Source organism: Jaculus jaculus, chromosome 9 (genome assembly GCF_020740685.1).
Source record: "Jaculus jaculus isolate mJacJac1 chromosome 9, mJacJac1.mat.Y.cur, whole genome shotgun sequence".
NCBI classification, from domain to species: domain Eukaryota; kingdom Metazoa; phylum Chordata; class Mammalia; order Rodentia; family Dipodidae; genus Jaculus; species Jaculus jaculus.
This window is the reverse complement of record NC_059110.1, coordinates 6,771,778-6,796,489: the sequence shown is the minus strand read 5'-3', so window position 1 is coordinate 6,796,489 and position 24,712 is coordinate 6,771,778. Positions and strand designations below refer to the sequence as shown.

The window sequence follows — 24,712 nt, the reverse complement described above, 5'->3', positions numbered from 1 at the left end:
GAAGGACGATGCAGCTTCAGGAAGGGTTACGCCGGCTGTGAGGACCTGAGCTGAGCTGAGCAGCAGGACCGAGGCCATCATGCCCGGGCTTTGTTAAAATCCCCCTTTTCGAAAAGGGCTTACGCTAACGGACACCATTTTAGTGAGACTCCAGAGTCCCTTGCTCTGATAGGCCCCCACGCCCACATCCTCAGATTGCGTCACCATGCCAACATACCCCAACCTGCATGGCCTGTCAGCGTGAGGGCCCACCTCACCCCAGTCTCCCCAAGTGACCCCCTATTGCAAGCCCCATACCACTTAATCAGTGGCTGCCTTCTAGAATGCCCAAATCCAGGGCAGAGTGGAAGGTGGTGTGTTTGTGCAAACATGCCACAGGTGACCCAAACAAACACTTTAATTTTTTTTTTTCTTTTTTGGAGGCATAATTTAGTCATCTTACGAAAAGCAGTTTTCACTCTTGTCTCTGGCAATCAAAGGTTACAGAAGACTCAGCACCAAAGGATGACAGGGACGCCTCCCCTCCGCCCAGCCCTGCCCTTCCTGCAGCCTCACATAGCCTTGAACTGTCACAGAACCAGGCACACACTCAACCGCACACCCATCCTCTCGCCCACTCCCTGTCACACACGCACAAACACGTACAAAGAAAATGAAAACCAAACCCACTAAATCACACGGGGGAAAGAGATCCCCCTCCGGCTCTGAGACCAGGCTCCCTGCCCGGAAAGGCTGTGGCTCTGCTCGTCCCAGCAGAGGCTTCCCGGCCTCCGTCACCGAGTCCCACTAAGAAGGCTGGGCAGAGGCCACCAGTTCCCCAAGGTTCCCTTTGGAGGTGACATCCCTGAGTCAGTCACTGTGTTTCTGTTTGTTGTCAATGTTGCCGTAGGCAGAGCCCTTGTCGATTTCCGTCACGCCAATCATCCATCGAACTCCCATGGAGGCTGCAGAGGGGGAGACGTGGAGTTAGGGCCTAAACAGAACCACAAGTCCCAAGGAAATTTCGGGTGCCATTCAGTCCCAACTCTCGAGATATCCCTGAGTCCAGTCATCTATGGCACATTAGAAGGCTCAGCAAGTTTGCAGCAGGCAGCTGTAACGGGGCTCACGGAATTCTCTGCTTTCCATGAAGACTCTCACAAGCAAAGCTTTTGTCAGGCAGATGCTTTGTGAAGGCTGCACAAGATAAGGTCTCACTCTAGCCCAGGCTTACCTGGAAGTCACTCTGTAATCCCAGGCTGGCCTTGAACTCACACCATATTCCTACCTTTCTTTCCTGAATGCTAGGGTTAAAGTCATGTGCCACCACACCTGGCGTAGTAATATTTTATTTTTAAAAAAGGTCTCTTTAAAAAAAAAAAATGTCTCTTTGAGGCTGGAGAGATTACCCAATGATTAAAGACACTTGCTTACAAAGTCTGCTGGTCTGGGTTCAACTCTCTAGTACACATGTAAAACCAGATGCACAAAGCGGCACATGTGTCTGGAGTTCATTTGCAGTGGCTAGAGGCCATGAAATGCCCATTCCCCCTCTCCCTCCCACCCTCTCTCATAAATAAATACTTTGAAAATTATTTTTAATTTTTTAAAAAGCCTACAGTGAGCCGGGCTTGGTGGCACATACCTTTAATCCCAACACTCGGGAGGCAGAGGTAGGAGGATTGACATGAGTTCAAGGCTACCCTGAGACTACACAGTGAATTCCAGGTCAGGCTGGGCTAGAATGAGACCCTACCTCAAAAAAACAAAGAAAAGCCTACGGCGGGGTCTGAGCATAAGGGCCAGGGTGTCTGTTTCACCCGCAGAGCTCAGAATGGGTGGTCGGATGCAGTGAGATCTGTGAGTAGGCTGAACATGTTGAGGTAGTCACAATTTACTAGGTGAGGAAAGTGGGTTCGGGAGACCTCACCTGGGGCAGTTTATCTGTGCCTCCATAAATTAAAGCTGCAGTTAGGCACGATTGTTTGAGGAAGGGCACAAAGTGGGACTCTGTCCTGAGACACTTTTCATTTCATGCACTTGTACATGGACCAGGTCTCTGACAACAACATGTTTCACAGAAATACTGGATCTGAGCCGGGCGTGGCGGCGCACACCTTTAATCCCAGCACTAGGGATTGCTGAGTTCGAGTCCAGCCTGAGACTACATAGTGAATTCCAGGTCAGCTTGGGCAAGAGTGAGATCCTACCTGGAAAAATAAAAAATACTGGCTCTGTTTGAAACACACACGCTCTGTCTCATGTACTTGGACCACCTGCCATTTCTCCTCCATCTTGGGAAAGCAGAAACTGCCCACACTGTCACCTCCCAAGCCCCCGAGCAGGCTCAGCCTCAGGACGCAGAGGCATAGGGACACGGGCAGCCCCACCGCAGAGACAGGGGCAGTCAGTCTGCACACAGGCTTGCCGTGCGAGAGAAACTGCTAAGGCTGGAAAACACTGGCTAAAGGGCTTTGGGAAATCACCAGGAATTTTGTTACCAGGCATCCCTGCTCAGCCAGTCCACCTGGACCAAGGGAGGAGTCCCTTGAGGAAGGGCCTGGGTCTACTTCAAGCACAGATGACCACCATTACTTCCCCATGGCCTCCAGACCACAGCTCCCCTCCCCGCTGCTGGGTGTGCCACCTTGTGACAAGATGGGAGACGTCAGCTACAAGTGAGGGGCTGGACCAGCTGAGCTGTGAAATTCCTTGTGGCCTGGCCTCTAGGCATCCGGGACATGCCCAGGAATTGGAGGGCCACCTAGGCCTGGTACGTAGCTGCCCAAACCCCGTGGATGGCGTAGCCCACCCGGGGCCCCACCTTGGGCCTCTTCTGCCTCGTGCCCAGCGACTGGGCAGTGCCAAGCACAATGGCTCATGTTGGTCCTCTGGCTCGGCACTTACCCATACAGAAGACGAGGATCAAGCTAGCCAGCGTCACGGAAGACCCGCTGCTGACCATGCTGACGAGGAACTGGAAGAAAGGGTAGAGCAGCAGCGAGGCCCAGAACAGCCAGTTGAGCACGGCCCAGGGCCGCCGAGGGGTCACGCAGGGGGTGTCTGGGAAGAGGCCTGTCCTGTAGTACTCTTCCTGGAAGGCGTCCTGGAGGACAGGGAAGGGGACCTTAAGCACCATGCTGGCTTCAGGGCTCGCCCCTCCTGGGGTCCCACTCCTGAGGAACCCCACAGTGTTTTGTGGACAGCTACAGGATCTTCCCAATGCTGCCTGGCTGTCCCCTTCCCCCGGGGTGCCCTAGAAGAGGCAGCTGCCACTGTCCTTGCTGGAGGAAGGAGCCTGAGCCTGTTGCCTGCCAGCCTGGGCCATGCTTATCATACCAGGCTGTCGAGCAGGGCAGTGACGGCTTCCAAAACAGGCTGATGGGCGTGTGAATGAAAGGCTGCCCTTTAGCTGGCCCATAGAATGCCCCGTCCAGCTCCGGCCCACATCCAACCAAGGACGCACTCCACACTGTCTCCCTGGCCTCTCATCATGGAGGTCCCCATCAGCTTTCACGTGGAACCTCCCTACCACCCGTCAGCCTGTGTGCAACCCTTGCACTTGGAAGACACAGGGCCTTGGGTGTGCAGAGTGTGCTCACAAGCGGTGAGGAATCAGGCTTGGGCCTTATTCTCGAAGACCCGGTCAGGGAAATGATTCGATTCCCCAGGTCCTGGTCTAACATGTCTTTGAAAAACAGAAACTTGTGGAAGCCAAGATCCTGCCCAGAAGAAGGAGTGAAAGAGCGAGTTACCCCCACCCCTGGTGGGCTGGACTCATGTCACAGAGAGCCTGGGCTACAGAGCCACCAGTAACTGGCTTTGACCATTCACACATGGGAAAGACCTACTGTCCTCAATCCCATAGGAGCCCCCCCCCCACCCACGCACACACACCCCTGTGGCGTGAAAGGGACCACCGGGAGTCCAGTGCACCCACCTTCTCCCGGTAGAGATTGTGCAGCCAGGCCGAGCACTGCTCCTCATCCTCCGGGATGTCCTCCATGGGGATCCGCCTGCAAGGACAGAGCAGCTAGCAGGGAGGGACACGGCTGGGTGCCCAAGCCGCACTCCGGAGCGGCAGTGCCGGCTGTGTGGGGTGTCTACCCGTGAGCAGGAATCCCAAAATGCAGCCGGGACCCAAACAGCATTAAGCAAGGGCACGACTTCATGATGCAAAGATGCTGGAGGAAGGAACACATGCCTTCTTCCATCGCCTACCTCACTGGAAGTGTCCCCGTGCCTGACATTTGTCCCCCCCAGAGAAAGAGAAGGCAACTCTGCCTCAGTTTCCACACGAGATAGGCCAGTGTGTGCCCAACCCACGCACAGGAGGCAGCTTGAGAATCATCTCTCAGGCCAGGGAGTGAGCGCACAGTAATGCTGGAGCATCTCTCGCCCAGTGGCCCCTGTGGCCTCTAGCGGTCACTGGGGCAGACCACCTGCAAAGGCTCTGGGTGCCAGCATGCTCGGGTCTCCCTTGGATGGGAGGGACTGGGGTATCTGCACCGGATGGGGGCTTCTGAAGTCACGTCACACGTCAGCAGCTACTCTGATTTCGGGCTGTGGCCGGCCACAGGGTGAGGTGCCCATCTGCTCCAAAGCCTCCATTCCGAAGCTGCCATCTCACCACGCTTCCAGGTCCCTGTCTATCCCTGCTCTTGGCCGCGGGCTGTCTGATCTCATGGGGTGTTCTTTGTCCATAGAAAAGCCAAGTGCATTTCACAGCCCACTGTGTCCGGGAATATCTTGGTAAGGTGAGGCATTGTGAGAATATACTCACCACACTGTAGTGGCTCAAAGGGACTGCGATTACAACTCACAACAGATCATAGCAAGCCGCCACCATTATGACGATGGCTTCTCCAAAAAAAGGACATTCCTTGAGCTTTCCTATCCCTACATATATTATCAGAAATTCACTTTTTTCTTTGTGACCTTATGTGTTTTACAAATCAGATCTCTATCAATGTGTTTCATAAAATTCCAAAAAAAAAAAAAAAAGGCTGAACTGGAGAGATGGCTTAGCGGTTAAGTGCTTGCCTGTGAAGCCTAAGGACTCCAGTTTGAGGTTCGATTCCCCAGGACCCACGTTAGCCAGACGCGCAAGGGGGCACACGCATCTGGAGTTTGTTTGCAGCCCTGGCGCACCCATTCTCTCTCTATCTGCCTCTTTCTGTGTCTGTTACTCTCAAATAAAAAAAAAAAAATTAAATTAAACAAAAAAAATTTTAAAAGGCTAGAAATGCAGGTAAAGTATTTCGTGACTTGATTAGTGGGGACACAGGTGAACTTGCTGTTTTCAGGAACATTCACTGCGGTGTGGCATAGACTGAAGAAGGCACAGGTCACCTTAACTGGGTGACCAGCCAAGAGCACATGTGTGAACAGCAGGTATGATCTTCTCACTGGCTTTGGTGGGCAAATGTGACAGGATCGTAGCCTGGCTGAGTGTTCCAGTCCCCGCAAGGAGGTAAACTGATCTTGCATCCTGCCAGGATCCAGCTGACTACTGAGTGGAACTTCTTTCCAAGTGCAGAAGGAGCTCATGGGAGGACACCTCACTCCACGCCTGGGAGAAGGCCTCCTTTGGGTGGGGGGGTGACTGTGCTATGCCCCGAGTGGGGCTGCGATCTGTGAGGGCCCATGGCTGAGAGCGGCGACGATGGAGCCCCTCTTTAGTCTGGGAGGGAAGCCGGCGGCATCTCCAGGAAGAAAGCGATTCACGCGAGCCTGTCTGTCCATCAAACATCTTGTGTGCCCTGGAGCCAGCTGGGTTTTCGCTGCTGTGTTGCGATTTGTCATCTGAAGGGCGTGTGCGATCTGTCGACACTCTTCGTGGGCAATTCAGAGGCTCCTGGACAGCCGTCAGAGCAGATGACCTAGAGCATAAGAAAGCATCTGGCCCAGCACTGAATGACAAGTCACTGACTTGGTACACGATCGCCCTGTGGTGACCAATGTCAACATCTTGCAGTTGAAGTCTGCTCTTCCTAGTGACATTCTGGATACCAGGCGTCGGATCCGTGTGTAAGTAAACAGGCAAAGAGACTGGTTTGTCTAATCTTGTGGAAGAATTTTTAACAAGAGTGGTGCTTAGCCTAGAATGGAATCCATGGGTGGAAACAGCAAACATTGCACAGAGACCAACCTCTAAGTCACGGGCACGCCGTACCCTGTGGAAAGTTTCCTCCCACGGTCCAGATCCAGCTTCCCATAGGGCAGCAATAAAAGAATCCCTTTGCGCCCAGACTCTTTTAATAACTGACTATGAGATATGGTCTTCCCTTCGGCCAAGTTCAGCTCTTCGAGAAGAGCGAGCTGGAAACAGATCAGTAAGTACCCGAGAAGGAAGGGGGCTCCCCCAGTTTATTCTTAGCAGCAGAATAAGTTCATGGTGTAAATACAGACTGTAAGAGAGTTCAGGGTAAAACAGACTTCAAGCAAGGAGATGTTAACCAGATGTTTCTGGAAGGAGGTCTCGGGGCTACTTGTGACTTATTTACTTAGGAACGAGCTCTCTTTTCTGGAAAGGAAACAAAGCCAGCTTACCGAACATACAAATCAGCATGGTATTTCTTGCCGTTGAGGACCCCCAGCAGTGTTGGATTTTCATTGTTTCTGAAATTGAGTGTACAGTCATATACGGCTGGGACTACAAAAATAAGACAAACACAGAGCAGTACACAGCAGTCAGCCGGGTTCCGTTCGGCAGATGCACACCGGCACACATAATCACATCATCACCTGTCTAGGGACAGCGAGGCATGGCTATAGATTTCTTCTTGGTGCTTTTCTAGACCGCCCAACTCTTCTACAGTACATGTGTTAACCTTTTGTCATTAGAAAAATCCATGATAAGCTAGTACCAGAAGCCAGAGTACTCCCCCCTGGTCACAGGCATCTTAGAGCAATGCTGTGCTGTTGGATCTGGCTGTTTTCCAGTATCCAGAGCCTGCCACGGCCAGCAAATGGCACTATCTCAACAAATAGCACAGGAGACAAACTGATCCAAAGCATATAATCTAAGGACATGTCTTTGAATATTTTTGTCGCTAGACACTTACAAACCTAGGCTAAGACAGCTGGAACCTGAAAGAGACAAGGCCTTGTGACGTTCATGGTTCCACTCAGGGGTGAGTTAACCTGTCATCATATTACACGTTGTATCTAAAACCACTGCCAAAGCCAGTCCGTGCTCAAGAAATGCTCACTGGGTGAAAGCTGGGAGATGACACGTGCAAAGGAGCTGAGGCAGAAATGCATGGTGAGAACAGCATTCATCACACGGTGGCTCAGGCAACAGATGCCAGGCACGTACTGCAGGGCATAGCACGTTGTGCTTGCTGTGTTATGAGCCTGACTGTTCACCGAGTGTTACAGGTGTGTGACTACTACTCACAGAAGCAGTGGGCAGCCGGGCGTGGCGGCACACACCTACATCTCAGCACCTAGGAGGCTGAGGCAGGAGCATTCCCGTGAGTTCCAGGCCAGCCTGGGCTACAGAGTAAGTTCCAGGTCAGCCCCGGTTACAGTGAGGTCCTGCCTCAAAAATAAATACATACTCGGGCTGGAGGAAAGGCTTAGTGATTAAGGTGCTTGCCTGCAATGCCTAATTCCCCAGTACCCACATAAGACAAATGCACAAGGTGGTGCATGTGTCTGGAGTTCATTTGCAGTGGCTGGAGGCCCTGGCACACCCATTCTGTCTCCATCTACTTGTTCTTCTGTGTCTCAAATAAGTAAATAAATAAATAATATATATGTATTAAAGATGCATACATACATTCATTTTTTTTTTTTAAGCAGTGGGGAATCAGGAAGATTAAAAAGTCACCCAGTCAAGTTGAGACTGTAAGAACTGAGATTCAAAAACGATGAGGCCACTGGCTCTGTAGGTTCATTGGCAAAGACAATGCGAGATTCGCATGCTGCTCTGCAGGAGCACCTGTCACTGGTGGCCAGTAGGCCAGAAGACAGCCCGCCACCCACGCGCTCAGTGCCCTGGCTGAGGAAGAGCTTCCCCAGTAAGGAGCCATGATGACAAGGCCTTGGGAAAGCGGCACTATGGAGCCAGAGGCCATGTCCAACCTAGCTTGAACAGAGGAGTGCCCGCCCTTGCCCCCCTCTTCCTGCATGACAGAACCCAGCCTGAGCTTGACACAGGGCACAGAGAGCACAGGGAAGGTCTGGAAGGAAGGTCTGGCTCACTGAGCAGCCCTCACACTAGGAGCTTGTCGAGGCCTATTCAACCCCAGTGGGAAGTCATGCCTCCTACGGAGTCCAGAGACCAGGGAGAGGGTATGTGCAAGAATAAGGAAAGATGTTTTAAGCTGAAGACAGGATTAAAGAGAATAAAGGCATAGCAGGACGCCAGAGGCCAGCTGTTGCTGATTTTGTCTATTCTTCCCTGTGGTAACTTAGGGCTCCAGACTCATGTCAGGTCATCTGCAGGAAGTTGACACCAACAAATGGGCAAGAAATGACCCCTATCCCCCAAAGACCCAGCAAGGCTTCTAGGGTTTGCGCGAGCCTGTGGCTAGGCTAACCTGGGTGTCCTCTTAGAGATCCAGCACTTTCCGCACAGTGCAGTACCAGGACTGGCCAGCAGAGGGCAGTGCTTCCTTGTACACACCAGCACAAGGGGCCGCGTCAAGTTCCAGGCTCTCTCTCTCGCACAGCCCCTGCTGGCCCGTGGCCACGCGTGCCACGGCGGCAGGAGGGTATGTCGGGAGAGGGGTGCCACAGGGTCAGTGGCCAGCTCCTTACCTACATCTCGCAGGTACCTCACGGTGATAGCAAAGCCCTTGGTGCGGGGCAGCAGGTGGTGCTTGAGGCTTGGCAGCCCCTTGGCGTGGGCCACCTGCATGCTGATCTGGTGCTTCTTCTCTGTGAACCGCGTGCCCTCGCAGTGGATCAGAAACTGGAAGGCAGAACACGGCGGGCGGTCACACGCGGTCCCAAGGCCGCACAATCCCAAGGTCAACCAGAGGTTGGAGTCACAGAGATCACCCATGGTCACACCTAAGCCCAGGTCAGTCACGTAAAGTCGAGGTCACCGCACAACCCTGGATCCCACACACCTCCATGTTCGCTCATGGCCCTAAGTGACCCTGGGTGTCATGGCCACACACAGTCCCACGGGTGCCAGGAAGGGCACACGCTGCCCCTGGGGGCCTACGTACGAGATACTTCTCGGGGTAATCGCGCAGGTGCAGCAGGCTCTGGGCGACCGTCTGGCGATCCTGCTCCCACTTGCGCGTGCAGAAGATCATTTCCACAAAATACCACATCCAGCCGATGATGGGCACGTAAGCCAGTTCTTTCTTAGCCAGGACTTTGGAGGTCTGCAGCAGAGGAAGCAGGAGTCACATCTCAGAACACACTAAGGCCGCAGGGCCGGTCCCAGACCACACTGGCCAGGGGTCGGGGGGAGAGGAGGGCATCCCCAGACCCCACGGAGGTCAAGGCCATGTCCATGACTGCAGGCACCTGGGATGTATGCTAGGCAGGAAGGAGACTGCAAAAGTGCCAGCTGCCCACTGAAGGTTTGTAAGGGACTTTCAGATTCTCTGTGGGCCACCATAACCCCTTCTAGGCCCAGTCGTGACATTGGATAAAACAAGCTTGTGCAGGACAACCCCGCAGTCCTCACGCCGGCCTCAGGGAACTCCTCTGAGCACTTCAGGGAAAGCCAACGTGATTCACTGGTCACATTTGTAAGTGGAGCCGAGCAGAGTTCCAGGGGCCTCAGGGTTAGCCTACGGGAGAGTCACAAAGTCAAACTAGATCTAGCAGGTTCTCTCAGCCCATCCTCTTCCTCACTGACCTCTGAAGCAGGAAACAATGCTCAACTGCTTCCTGGGGCCAGAGCTGCTGGGGTGGGCTGTCAGAGAGCTTGCCCGGGGCCACCCCAGTCTCCACCAGGCTGGAGCATGCCAAGGTTTACCGAGAGGCAGAAGTAGGAGGACCTCCGTGAGTTCGAGTCCACCCTGAGACAATATAGTGAATTCCAGGTCAGCCTGAGCTCCTGAGCTACAGGGAGACCCTACCTCGAAAACAAAACAGAACAAAACAAAAAAGGCTCTTATCTAGTGCATTTGCACTCTCTCTTTTTCTCCTTTCATTTTGGAGCAGACCAAATTCTCCACTAGTGAACCAGGCTCACGAGTGGGCAGTGTAGACAGTTGAGGCAGCGGGAGGGGTAAGAGTAGACCTCTCTCCCTCTCTCTCTAAACTTCTCTCTCTAAACCTCTCTCTCTCTCTCTCTAAACCTCTCTCTCTCTCTCTCTCTCTCACACACACACACACACACACACACAGTCCTTCTGCTTCCTCTTCCTGCTTCTGTGCCCCTTCGGTCTTCTGCTCAGCGTCTTCATGGCTGAAACCTCAATGTCACAGCTGCCCGGCCTGCCCTGAGGAATGGGGGCCACAGACTGGCCACAGCAGAGGACACTTCCGCCCTTCAGCTTTGCTTTTCAGTCTGGACTGACTATAAAGTCCCCGGAGGGGGTGGGGGGAGACAGCCCCCTGCCCCCTGGGCTAATCCTGCTGTCCCATGGGTGACCGCTTCCCCTGGGAATCCAGCAGCCCGTGTGTACACCGGCCCTCAAACCTGGGCTCCTCTCCTTGTTCCCATGCCTAGAATAGAGGGGCACCCCCTCCTGGCCACTATGGTTCTTCATTTCTGCCATCTCCCCAATTAAAGGGGGCAAATAGGATGCTGGAAGTTTGTCCTGCCTCTGCCAATGCCCCGTCCCCATGCACAGGCTCAGCGGCTGCTCAGCTGAGAGCAAGGCAGTTAGGGGGACTGGGCCCTCCACCCCAAAAGTAAGCGAGGAATGTCTGAGCCTGCCCTTGTAGCCTCCACTCTGCTGGAGATCAAAGAATGATCTCACTTCTTATCTCCTGCCCAAAGGCGTCCCCTAGACCAGTTTCTCCAAGAACAGCATGAGCCCCTCCCAGCAGGGAGTTCCCCTTTCCTAGAATTTAATCTGATCCTGGCGTGGTCCTGCTTGGTTAAACTCAGCCACAGAACTCGGTGTCAAGGCCACAGCCGGCCTCTTCTTGAGCAAGCCCTTAGCTCAGGCCAATCAGCTCTGTCTCAGGCTCACCTAAGCCTACCCGTGAAGCCCACCACAATAAGCTTGTAAATAGATGCTTGCCAGTGGCAGATGCTCTCTGCACTTGCTTCTCTCTGTGACTCGCTTTCCATAATCCTTCCAGGCCCATCACACGGGCTCTCAGACCACGTGGATGTATCCATTTTCCTCCCCTTGGTTTTATATGTCCCTCAATAAATGTAATTATTTCATAATTATCCTTCTCAGTCTTATTTTGTCCAGTTCTTTGGTTAAAACAGACATAGTGGCTGGAGAAATGGCTTACCAGTTAAGCACTTGTCTGTGAAGCCTAAGGACCCCAGTTCAAGGCTTGATTCCCCGGGACCCATGTTAGCCAGATGCACAAGGGGGTGCACGTGTCTGGAGTTCTTTTGCAGTGGCTGGAGGCCCTGGTGCACCCATTCTCTCTCTATTTATTTGCCTCTTTCTCTCTGTCACTCTCAAATAAATAGATAAAAATGAAAAAAAAATAAAGAAAGAAATAAATAGATAAAAATGAACAAAAAATATTTAAAAACAGACAGAGACTTACAGTTTGGGGCACAAAGGCTTTCCTGAACCCCAGTGCTGGCCCCCCCATAATACAAGGATGCCTTGGCTGGGCCTGGGTGTCTCAAGTCCACCCTCCCAAACAGACTGCAACATGGGAGAGGGGGTGGAGCTCTGGATGATGAACTAGGCACATTGGCACATGTAATATATCATGGCACACATGCATATACCGAAAGGCAAGAGACTATTCATGCCCGCTAGGGTAGCACATGTATGCCCAAGTCTTGCTTCTGAGCCATTCTTTTCTCTGACTTTGTATATTTGGTAAATACTATGGTTGTTCTCCTAGCAGGAAAAAAACCCAAAACTCCCATTAGTTTCCAAACAAAGTGAGCCCTGTTCTACGATTAGTCACAGCCACAGGGGAAATGCACACGGCAAACGCGAAACAAAGGCGCTCTCTAAGAATTCCTCTCTCATAGGCTGCAAATAGCCACGTACCATTTATCAAAGTCGAGCCCAGTGCCCAGAGTCTGCGTTCCCGATAACATCTCCCTCCACTCATGCCAGGCCCCAAACTTTTCTCAGTTTTGACAGGTGTAATGGGGGCAGAAGGGAGTGTTTGGGGACCAAAAGGGGCTGGGACCAACAAGGTGTTAATGACACCAGATTCTGCTCTGAAGGGTCACAACAGCCAGGACACAACAGGTAAGAGGAGGTCCCCGTGCAACGACCCTGTCCAGCAGTTCCTCAGCCGCCAGCCGCACTCCCGGCTCTGGGGTGAAAAGGCTGGCCCAGTCCTTTCTGGGGCGGCCTTCAGCCCGAGTAACTGGGAGGATAAACAGAAGCTGTTATGGAGGAGGGGGGCAGCATGTCCCACAGGCAGAAGATAATGGGAGCATCTGCTCTGGACAGGTGTTGGCTGAACAGCTGTTCAGGGCTGGCAGCAGGGCACAGGGCAGGAGCAGGTGGGCGTGTAGGAGAACAGTGGGTGCGGGGAGCAATTATTCAGAGTGGGGGCTGGAGAGCTGGCTTAGCGGTTAAGCACTTGCGTGTGAAGCCTAAGGACCCCGGTTCGAGGCTCGATTCCCCAGGACCCACGTTAGCCAGATGCACGAGGGGGCGCATGTGTCTGGAGCTCATTGGCAATGGCTGGAAGCCCTGGCATGCCCATTCTCTCTCTCTCTCTCTCTGTGTCTGTCACTCTCAAGTAAATAAATAAAAATAAACAAAAATTATATTTAAAAAATTATTCAGAGTGGATGTCACCAGCAAGGGTGGTTTGCAGAGGAGAAAAGCAAGACCGGCCAGTCATGGTGCCAGCCAGCTTGGTTGCTAGCTGGCCAGCTCAGGCTAACTTTGGCTCCTTAGACAGTGCCAGGGGAGTCAGTTCAGTAAAAGAGGAGGTTTCGCCACGTGTAGCTTGGGAGTACACTCTGTGAAGGACAGTGCAAGCTGGTGTTTGCAAGATTGCACTTGGAAGCGGGGCAGGGTGACACACACCTTTAATCCCAGCACTAGAAAGGCAGAAGTAGGAGGATTGCCACTGTTTGGCATGTTCTCATGTTCCCATTGTCCACCTGATGCTGGCCAGGAGGTGATGTCCACCCTCTGCTCAGGCTATCATTTTCCCCCTGCCATGATGGAGCTTCCCCTCGAGTTCATCAGCCAAAATAAATCTTTTTTTTTTTTTTTTCCTAAAAGCTTCTCTTGGTTGGGTGATTTCTGCCAGCAAGGCGAACCTGACTGCAACAGTAATATTGGTACAAAATAGTGGTAGCATTTGCTGCTAGGCACCTGAGTGGCTTTAGCCTTTTGAAGCTTATTTTCAAGAGGAATGTGGGAGGATCTGTAACCTTGGCCTAATGATGCCTTGCAGTGCTGTAAGTACAGCTTGATGGACTATTCTGGTCAGAGTTGAAAGACCTGAATGTGATAAGAACTATGGATTGTGAAGTTTGGTTTATGAGGGTGAGAAAGAGCTTTGCTTGGACTAGACTAGCAGTTTGTATGGGAAGCATGCTATTAAGCCCATATCCTGAGAAGTTGTGCAGGGTTGCAGTGTGTAGAAATGGACTGGTGTGTGCAGAGGGATAAGACACAGAAAAAACTGAAATCTTTGGGCTGAAACTTCTGCCCATTCAGCTGTAACTGTGTGAGAGATTACAACCATTGAAAATGGGCCAGCTGAAGGATTGTTCTGTTCTTCAAAGTCTGCTTTATTCCCCCCTGGATTAAGAAGTTGGCACTTGGGCTGGAGAGATGGCTTAGTGGTTAAGCACTTGCCTGTGAAGCTGAAGGACCTCGGTTCAAGGCTCGATTCCCCAGGACCCACATTAGCCAGATGCACAAGGGGGCGCATGCATCTGGAGTGGCTAAGCAGCCCTGGTGTGCCCACTCTCCTCTCTCTCTCTGCCTCTTTCTCTCTCTGTCATTCTCAAATAAATAAATAAAAATAAACAACAACAAGAAGTTGACACTTGCCGGGTGTGGTGGTGCACGTCTTTAATCCCAGCACTCAGGAGGCAGAGGTAGGAGGATCGTTGTGAGTTCAAGGCCACCCTGAGACTACAGAGTGAATTCCAGGTCAGCCTGGGCTAGAGTGAGACCCTACCTCGAGAAACAAAAAGAAAAGAAGTTGGCACCCCACCTGGTATTATGGAGTATAAGAAATGCAGGAGAGGGTCATTGAATTTGCAACATGGTCTTGGGTTTTAGAAACAGCCATGGGCAGTGTGAAGCATGTTTGCTGGATGCCCGCACGGAGACCCAGTGAAGCCATGAGGATGCACCGTGGCTTGCAGTGGAAACTCAGTGGAGATGCCAGGACCATGAGATGGCTGCCAAAGAGAGCTGCCGGCCCAGAATTAAGTTTTCCAGGACTGTGAGTAGCCTAGCTGGAGGGGCAGAATTGGAACTCCAGAGACTTGTTGCTGGTTAAAATGATTGGAATTGGAGATTTTTCACTGGTTAGTTGCTAGACTTGGAGCAACAGAGTTTGATGTTGGCCCTGGTTGTTTTTGTTTCTTTTTTTGTTTGTTTGTTTGATTTTCTAGGTAGGGTCTCACTCTGGCTCAGGCTGACCTGGAATTAACTACGTAATCTCAGGGTGGCTTCAAACTCACGGCGATCCTCCTACCTTTGCCTCCCAAGTGCTGGGATTAAAGGTGTGAGCCACCACGCCTGGCGGCCCTGGTTGTTTCAAATCCTGTATTGGTTGAATATTTCTTTGCTATGCCCAATGCCATCTTTTGCAGTATGAGTGTTTATTCTGTGCTTTTTTTTGGGGGGGGGGATTTTTTTTTGTATTATGGCTCAGGTAAAAGACCTTGGGCTATGGGAATGTTTGAACATCATTTGGATTGACAAAGCCTATGGGGACTTTTAGAGATGGACTGAAGGCATTGCATTTTACATCATGGGCTGTGGTGGTTTGATTCAGGTGTCCCCCATAAACTTAGGTGTTCTGCATGCTAGATTCCCCAGCTGATGGCGATTAGAAATTAATGCCTCCTGGTGGTGCTGCACTGTTGGGGGCAGGCTTATGGGTGTCACAACCAGCTCCCCCTTGCTAGTGTCTGGCACACTCCTGTTTCTATTGTCCACCTGGTGTTGGCCAGGGGATGATGTCCACCCTCTGTTCATGCCATCGTTTCCCCTGCCATGAAGCTTCCCCTCGAGCCTGTAAGCCAAAATAAACCTTTTTCTTTTTTATTTTTTTCCCCCACAAGCTGCTCTTGGTTGAGTGATTTCCACCAGCAATGTGAACCTGACTGCAACAGTAAAGGATGGTTATCAGTTTATGGGGGCCAGGGGCGGAATGTGGTGGTTTGATTCAGGTGTCCCCCATAAACTCAGGTGTTCTCAATGCTAGGTTCCCAGCTGATGGAGATTTGGGAATTAACACCTCCAGAAGGCAGTGTATTACTGGGGGCGGGCTTATGGGTGTTATAGCCAGTTTCCCCTTGCCAACATTTGACACACTCTCCTGTTGCTGTTGTCCACCTGATGTTGGCCAGGAGGTGATGTCCACCCTCTGCTCATGCCATTGTTTTCCCCTGCCATTATGAAGTTCCCCCTTGAGTCTGTAAGCCAAAATAAACCCTTTTTATCCACACAAGCTGCTCTTGGTTGCATGATTTCTGCCAGCAATGCAAACCTGACTGCAACACATGTGAAAGTGGAATGTGTGTGTGTGTACACATGTTCGTATGCATGTGGGTACATGTATGTGTGCAGGTGGAGGCCAAAGGTAGATGCTGGGTTTTTGAGACAAGGTCTCTCACTGAACCTAGAGCTCACTGATTTGGCTAAACTAGCTAGTCAGCTTGCCCCAGAAACACCCCTGTCTCCCACCTCACGTTGGGGTGATAGGTGCATGCTACCATGCCCAGTACTCTTAAGCGGGTGCTGGGATCCAAACTCTTACCCACTGGGCCATTGCCCTGGCCCTCGTCTTACCTTTCATAAAGAAGGGAAACTAAATAAAGTCAAGGAAACAAAGAACTTCTGTGCACCTACTTTGTACTGGGCACTTGAACCTGAGTGTCTGACTTCCTCCACTAAACCCGTAGAATACCACAACATGGTAATGGTTAACTGAGTGTCCATGTGAGGGTTTGAATCAGATGTCCTCCACGGATAGACTCGTGTTTGAGTGCCGGGTCCACAGCGGGTGGTAATCTGGGAGGTGGGGCCTTGCTGGAGGAAGTGTGCTGCTGGGGATGGGCTTACGGGTGTTACAGCCAGCTCCCCCTTGCCAGAGCCCAGCCCAAGTTTGCTGCTTCCTGCCAGCTGCTGTGGCACGATGTGAGGCCCAGCCCCTGCTTCACCATCCTTGCCCTGCCATGCTGAAATTTACTCTGGAGACTGTAAGCTGAAATAAACTCTTTCCTCCTATTGGCCATTTCGGTCGGGTGTTTCGTCTCAGCAACAACAAAAATAACTGCGACAATCAGGAACACGGGAAAGCCTCCCTGAGTTTCATGGTGAGGGAAGAAGAAAGAAAGAAAGAACCCATGCTTGCCTGGTGGTTCGCACCTGGGAGGCTGAGGCAAGTGTGGGCCACGGAATGATGCCCTGACCCAAGCATTAAAATAATACAGTAAAACAGGAAAGGCAGAGGGGGCATAGCTTTGCGAAGGATATTTGGGTCCTCTCAGAAACAGTACTTCACTTTGACTGTTCTCTGCACAAAGAAACACAGGGCAGGGCTAGAGATGGCATAGATATTAAGATGCTTGCCTGAAAAGCCTAAGGACCCAGGTTTGATTCCCCAGGACCCACATAAGCCAAATGCACAAGGTGGCACGCATGTCTGGAGTCTGTTTGCAGCAGCTGGAGGCCCTGTCACTCCCATTCTCTCTCTTTCAATCTGCCCCTCTCTCTCAAATAAATAAATTAATTAATTATTAAGAAAAAGAAACACAGGGTCATTCTAATCTGCTTGCATAGAGAGCTGCATTAGACAGCTGAGAAGTACTTACTAAAGAAGGAAAACAAGGATATCTGAGACACAACGTCTCGGCCTGGGGCTGCTGGTAGCTTCTGAGATGGCCCTGTGACCTGGCCTTCTGGGCTTGTTAATGCACATCAAGCCAATGGAACACGAACGAAGGGACGGGATGTCCTGTCTAAGTCCCATTACACAAGTGCTTAGCTTCTCCTTGGGTAGCTGCTCTCTTCCGCCTGCCCTCCTTGGCAAAATGATCGCCACGTTTGGGAGAAGCCCTGTGACAAGCCCACATGGCAGGGACAAGCTGTGAAGGAGCTTGGAGTGTGTCCAGGCACATATCAAACCTTCATATGAGACCCCACCCTGCAAGCCAGCTCTCTTGCAAGGAGTGGTCCTTGCTAGAAGCCAAAGTAAGCCACAAGTCAGGCAGAGACGATTGTCCACCTGCCTGTGGCTTCTTCTTCTTTTTGTTTTGTTTTTCGAGGTACGGTCTCCCTCTAGCCCAGGATGACCTGGAATTCACTATGGAGTCTCAGGGTGACCTCGAACTCATGGCGATCCTCCTCCCCCTGCCTCCCTAGTGCTGGGATTAAAGGCGTGTGCCACCACGCCCAGCTGCCCATGGTTTTAAGCTGCTCACGCCAGGGCCCACCACATACTGCAGATAATGACACTCAGCTTCTTGAAGGCTCTGAAGAAAAATCTCCCATGTGGCTTCAGTTAGCCTTTAAACCACAGCCTGCCCAGCAGATGACAGATGACAGATAACAGATAACAGGTGCCCTTCATGGCACACAAAGGCCTGGCATGGCTCAGAGACTTGACAATCTTGAACTCAGAATGTGTGTGCTTTACTGAGGCAGAAAGATAAGCAACCAGGATGTGAAACCGCAGCAACCTTCACCATTTTCGCAAGGTCAAAATTCCTTTTTTTTTTTTTTTTTAGGAGAATGCTATCTTTGGCCAATCTAAAACCAATGAATGTCATAAACCTTTGTTCAAGAACTTCTGCAAATTGCATTTAATTCAAACTTATTTCCTCAGACTATTCCAGATGAGAATGAAAATGACTGGTCAGGAAGCTCTCTTTGAAAAAGCAATCTTCTCAAACTCCAGGAAAATCTCAATATTGTGTTATTAAAGACACAGACGAACAAAGCATTTTTTAAAGGTCACTGAAGACAAAAGATTCTGCGGATCGATTACTATAACAGGACGCTGTTGTTCTTTCTAAGGTCGCAGGAATCTTGGATCACTCCGGAAAGAGGGCAGATGGTAAAGCTGATCCCTGCTCCACAGAGAAGGTGTCCCTAGAAGAGCAGTGACAGCTCCCACGCTTTAGTCAACTCCCCATAAGTCCCTCCCTCCTCCCTCCTCTTTCCCTGCCTTGCTCTCTCTTCTTTCCGGTCTCCTCTCTCTCCTCCTCTCCTGTTTCCTCTCTCTCTCTCCTTTCCTTCCTCCTATCCTTTCCCTCTTCCTCTTCTGCCTTCCTTTCCTCTCCCTCCTACTCTCTCTCCTCCCTTCATCAGCATTTTGTTTCATTATAATTCGTGCAGCAGTGGTACCAGCTGTTTCTCCGACGTTTGGAGAAAATGGGAGACTGATTGGCCTCCCCCCTGCCTCACCTCTGGTTCTGCAGGCTCCTGGGAGCTGCGGAAGCTCTTGAGTGCATCCAGAAAGCCCCAGGGCCCTGCAGAGCTGGCTCCCAGACTGCAGAGTGTGGGGCAGTGATGTCCCCATCTATGATTCATTGCTGCTTTGTTTGAGCATGCGTGCGTGCATGTACGTGTGTGTGCCTGTTTGTGCATGGGTGAGGCTGCCTTTATGTGAAGGGGCATGTGCACATGTGTGTGCGTGCACCTGGAGACCAGTGGTCGACATCAGCTCTTCCTCCATCACTCTCAGCTGTGAGACAGGGTTTGTCACTGAGCCTTGAGCTCTGGTTGCTTTTTGGCTAGACTGGCTGTCGCTGCGCCCCCCCTCCGTCCGCTGCCCCACCAATGGAGTTCCAGGCCTATGCCACTAACTCTGGTGTTCTTATATGGGTTCTGCGAATTCAAACTGAGGCTCTCATGCTTGTGGGTCCCCTGAGCCATCTCCCCAGTCCTTGTCTAAGGTTCTGAGATCCACCCAGTGCACCTGCAGACGGGGTCTCCCCAATCCCTATGCTCCTACAGACCCTCAGCCTTGGGAGCGGCGACGTTTCCACCCTTTACCTCGGCTTCGGTAGTTGGGGTTTCAAAGACAATGAATGAACAGCTCTGCATTGGGCTGCCGGACAGACAGGCCCCGGTCTCACCTTCCCTGGGCCAAAGCCTTTGGGAGAAAACTCCAGGCTACTGAGATAGCGTCACAGCTCACTACCCCTAGTTGGGGGTCCCTCTCTGGTTCTGGGTCCCCTGTTTAGCCCAAGATACTCTCTTTAGCCTGGATCCCTCTCTCCAGGCCTGAGACCCCTCTCTAGTCCTAGGTTCTCTTTCTAGCCCAGGGTACCTGCTCCACTCCTTGGTCCCCTCTCTAGCCCTGGGTCCCCAGTTCCGTCCAGGGTTCCCTCCCCGGACATGAATCCTTTCTCCTGTGCTAGATCCCTTAGCCAGTCCAGGGTCCCCTCTCCAGCTCAGGGTCCCTTCTTTGGAACCTAGGCTCCTTCTCTGGTCCTAGAGACCCTGTGTGACCCAGAGTCCCCTCTTGGGCCCTGGGTTCAGTCTCTGTGCCACTTCTCCATGGGCACCACAATTGTCTGTTCACGTCTGCATGTCTGCCCCTCCCTGGCTGGGACCTCGGGGCGTGTGCACACCCCTCTGCTTCTGCCTCTACCCCTTGAGTTCCTGCAGCTCAGCCCACGGCTGCACGATGGGGCCGGCCACCCCTCAGGAAGAGTGTGCGCACAGCCCTGAAAACCAGAGCCACGTATGGTCAGCTTGTGGTTCCCAGTCTTTTCAGCAGGTCTCGGGCCCCACACCGCTTTTCCTTCCAGCACCTTCTGGGCAAAGCGCAGAAGCTTTGGAATCAGACTCCCTCCCTTCGGTCCTTAGGCAGACTGAATCCCCACTTTGGCTCTAGTGTTAACTCATGCAATGTGAGTAACACGTGCAAATGGGAAGGGGCGGGTACGCCCCAAGCTCTGGGTGGTCCAGGGCAGAGCAGGAGGTTGGAGGCACCTTGGAGCCTAGGGGGACCTTTTGCTGCCACAGTGCGAACAGGAAGTCACCCGGAGCACCCCGGAAGTGATTGCCTCCTCTCAGCCTCCCTCCCCACCCTCAGCACTGGAGACACTGGTCTGTCGGAAGGTGGGTTCTAAGGCCGTTCCGAGGGTCAGCCCTCCCCGAAACAGAAGGGCCCATCGCACTTTATGACAAGTGGCATTTAAGAAGGTGGTCTCCTCTCAGGCACAGTGCAGACCACCACGGAGCTCTAACTCAGATCTCTGGGTGGGTCTTCAAGGCAAAAGAAAGCAGCTGGAGCTCCGCCTTATCCTGGCATCAGTCACCCATGGGCAACTGTGAAGTGGAACAATCTCGAAATAGATATATAAAGTTTAAATGATGTTTACGACTGCATAGCATGACTCTAACTGTTCTGCTTTATAATCACTACTGGAAGCTATTATCTCAAGTCTCTTACTATGCCTGATTTATAAATGAGACTTCGTGACAGTCTGCAGACATGGACAGCGGCAGTATGCGGGGGGCCATTACCCCTGGTCCCAGCAGCCATCCTTGAAACGCCTTGAACGTAACCCCCACGCACACAGGAGAAACCTCTGCCCTAGAATCGTCGTTTTGGTTCTGAAAATGTATTTGAACACAAGCGCAAGTGGAGAGAGAGTGACTGAGCCGTCCCCGGAAAATCGACGGGGACATACAGGACACGGTGGTGTGTGGAGGAGACTCTCCCCCGCGACCCACCGCGTCCTCCAGCGCCGCCTGTGGCACGTGCTTTCAGTGCCACATTCGAGACGTCGTGAGCTTGTCTTCCTGTGCGACCAAGACCAAAAGAAGTGATGTGAACAAGCCCGCGTGTGTGCGGGGCATTACTCCCAAGTGAAAAGTGCCATCTCCGAGTTCCAGTGTGGACATCTAAGGCCTCTGCCATCCCAGAGCCCAAACACACTGGCCTCTCTTGAAATGCCTGCAGGCCGTTCACTGGTGACTTCAATTCGATTATGTGTCGAAGATGACAAATGTCAACAGGAGAGACCTAGTTCCAGGCAAGCAAGCTACGTGCAAGAAGAAGCCAAACTAATTGGAGAGAAAGCTGATTTAATAATAATTCTGAGCTCTACAATTGAAACTTTGCCACTTGGGGACTCAATGTGCTTAAGACTACAACAAATCAAATCCAGTGAATTCTGCCTGCTCACAGAGCAATTAAGGATAGGAATTGGAGCCAAACTAGACTAAATTCAAGTCCAAATCCAATTACAACTGGGTGGCCCTGTGCAGAATACTGAACTGCTCTTCGGCTCAGTGTTTTAGAAAGGGAAGGTGGTGTGCAGCCACTCATAAACGCTTCTGAGAGGGTGTAAAAGCCACGTGGCATGTAGCAATGGTGGAGGTCAGCCTGCTATTGCTGGTATCTTAATTCCGAGCAAGAAGGAATAATATAATAGCAGGTTTTGAGAACAAACACCAAGCCAAACCAAAGACCCCTGCCACAGCTGGGGATGGTGCTTCGTATCTGTAATCCCAGCACACATTGGGAGGCTGAGGCAGGAGGCTTGCTACCTCTAAGATCAAGGCCATCCTGTCTCAACCTGCCCCGTCCCTCCAAATAAAACTGTCATTTCTTCCTGATGATTCTGAACCATCCAGAAGAAAAAGGCAAGCTGTAGATGCAGAGAGGAACAATGAGGCAAAGGCACCTCCCACTTACCCCAAGGATCCCAAAGCGCTCCGCCAGGCTCCAGCCACAGAGAAAGTCGATCTCGAACTTGTGGTTCAGAACCACAATGGCGTTTTCCTTCCCGTAGTTGGGGTAGGCCTTGGGGTCCGTGTAGATGGTGCACTCCGTGCCCGACCACCAGTCCAGCAACATCACCAGCTCTGGAACAAAACACAGCACAGACCCACACTTTACTTCCCCATGCTGGCATCCCAGGTCCAACATCTGGGAACGAAAGCCACTTTTAGGGCCAAATTGCAGATGATTTCAGTTGTTGGAAGGGTCTGGACGCAGAAGGAAAAGCGAGACGCTCCGCACGTCCTGCAGGAAACTCATGGACGACCAGTGACTGACTTGTATCCCTTGATTAAGTACCGCGGGAGAACATAAATCTGAGAGAGCATCTACCCGACACCCGTGTCCTCGTCCTGGAGTGACAGACAGATGAGAAGCGCGTCCTGGGACATGATTAACCGCTGTGCTTCCAAACTCCATTGCGGAGAGCTAGGAAGCCAGCCTTCCTCTCCCACGGAAAGACTAGGACCACAGAACTGCGAGGCAGGGAAGTGAAAGTCCCTGCTGGATGGGTAGGTTTTGACCATTAACATAACCTTATGTGAAATCTTATGATGTGGTAGTCTGAGTAGACGGCCCCCAACATATTCAGTGCTTTATTAGCTTGTAGTTTGGATCTGCAGCCACCTGTCTGGAGGAAGTGTCACTGGGCAGATCTTAGGGTCCAGCCCTAAGGTGTGGTGGTCAGTTTGCAATTCCAATCTAAAGACATGCCAAGTGCCTAGTTCTGCCTGGCCTTCCTGAAGGGTGCTGTGTGGCATGGCGCTCTCTCTCTCTCTCTCTCTCTTTTTGCTTGGTCCTTTAAGAGGATGTCAACTTCTGCCATTATGTAACTTCCCCTGGATCTGTAAGCTTCAATAAATCCTTCCTCGGTCACTGAGCCTGGTCTGGAAGTTCATCTCAGAGACCTCAAGCTGCCTGCTACATATGCCTTCTATTTTCAGAGGACAGTGGCCAATCTTTGGTTGTACTCTAGTCTAGGTGGCCAGATGTCCAAGGCTGGTAGTCTCAGGACAAGGCCCTGGGTAGAAAATTGTCCAGAAATAGAGTTGCATGTTGGTGACAGTAAAACATCCTGCAATGGCAGGTGGGTGGGTGTGACACAAGTCCTCTGCAAAGACTGTCCCTCTTATCACTGGCTAGTGGGGTACACATGCAGCAGAGGCTCCACATCCCACATAAAGGAAAATGGGCCTGGCCTTGGCATTTTGGGTCACCCTTCTTCTCCAGACTGAGGCTGGGAGTGGAGCATTGGAACTATCCAGAAGACCTCAGTCTAGTTTCCAAGCAGTGGCACTGTGGGATTTTGCACAAGCTAACCCTGTGGCTAGTTCAATGGTATCCTAGTGTTTGGGGTGAAGATGCCACCAGGGTTCTTGTGGAACCTAATGTATACACTGCACACTGAGTCCCTATGAATCAAAATGATCAGTCTTTAAAAACAAACAGAAGGCTGGAGAGGTGGCTCAGCAGTTAAAGGCACCTGCTTGCAAATCCTGATGGCTTGGGTTCAAGTCCCCAGAACCAACGTAAAGCCAGATGCACAAAGTGACGTGTGGACCTGGAATTTTGACAGGAGCAAGAGGCCCTGGTATGCCTATTATATTCTCTCTCACTCTCGCTCTCTCAAATAGATAATTTTTTTTTTAAATCAAGAACAGGGGGCTGGAGAGATGGCTTAGCAGTTAAGGCGTTTGCCTGCAAAGCCAAAAGGCCCAGGTTTGGTTTTCCAGGACCCAGGTTAGCCAGATGCACAAGGTGGCGCAAGCGTATGGAGTTCATTTGCAGTGGCTAGAAGCCCTGGTGTGCCCATTCTCTCTCTCTCTCTGCCTCTCTAATATTTAAAAAAAAAAGAAAAAAAGAAAAAGGAAAAAGAAAGAAGAACAACCTCTTTCTTTCCCAGAAGTGGGATACAGAAAACACCTGCCTCTATTCCGTTGTCCCATGAGACATGCAGCCAGAAGTGGCGGGCGAGTGAAGACACACTGTGCGCAGGGCTGGCGGCAGGAGGAGCCACGGCGAGCAGCTCCGCCCGGACGCCCAGTAGAGGAACCCATCATCCCCACCGGGCAGGAAAGGATGGTGCCAAGTGTTGCCCGGATTCCTTCTAAGCCCCTGGCACGATGACACTTCAATCATGGGCTGACCCAGCACGTGTGATCCTCCACAAGGTGCTGGAGGCGACTGCCAAGAAGTGTGACTGTCAAAGGCCACCACTGGAGAGACAAGGGGCGGGGAAAGCTCGGCCAGGGGCCGGCCGCTGGGCGCCACACTGGAGGAGGAGGGAACCAGCCCGGCGACTTCCAGGTTGGGATATGGTGAGTATGTTCCCGGTATCCCTTGGCCCATGCACAGGGCCAAAAAGGGAAGCGCTGTGTGTAATGTCCCCCGGCAGGGACCAGAGACAGCAAACGACAAGCCCTGAGAGAGACTCGGGAAGAAACACTGGGAAGAAGGAAGCTAAGGCAGAAGTTCCAGGGGTCGGGATGGGAGGCATGCGAGGTCAGTGGACGGTCTGTCCATCGCCCCATACAGTGTGTCTATTAAGCACAGTGTCCCATCAAGGCCTGGGGTACAAACAACCCAGAGGTACATTAAGTGTGAGACGCACACTATGGAAATGGCAGGTCCCTCCCAGGAGGCGATCTGACAGGAGACAGGAGCTGCCGGGTGAGGAAAACGACAAACACAAGCCCGCTGG

At 51.9% G+C, this 24,712-nt stretch overlaps 1 protein-coding gene across 1 annotated transcript in view; it reads right to left on the bottom strand.

Moving 5' to 3' along the window:
- Positions 1–379: 379 nt before the first annotated feature.
- Agpat4 (1-acylglycerol-3-phosphate O-acyltransferase 4) overlaps positions 380–24,712 on the bottom strand; it is a 124,286-nt gene continuing 99,953 nt past the window's right edge. Inside the window, exons 3-9 of the mRNA XM_004651094.2 lie at positions 21,928–22,097; positions 9,165–9,326; positions 8,749–8,902; positions 6,532–6,634; positions 3,920–3,995; positions 2,887–3,085; positions 380–944 (exon numbers count right to left, since the gene is read on the bottom strand). Coding sequence (XP_004651151.1) covers positions 850–944; positions 2,887–3,085; positions 3,920–3,995; positions 6,532–6,634; positions 8,749–8,902; positions 9,165–9,326; positions 21,928–22,097 — 959 coding nt within the window. The 3' untranslated portion in view covers positions 380–849. The remainder of the gene's footprint in view (positions 945–2,886; positions 3,086–3,919; positions 3,996–6,531; positions 6,635–8,748; positions 8,903–9,164; positions 9,327–21,927; positions 22,098–24,712) is intronic.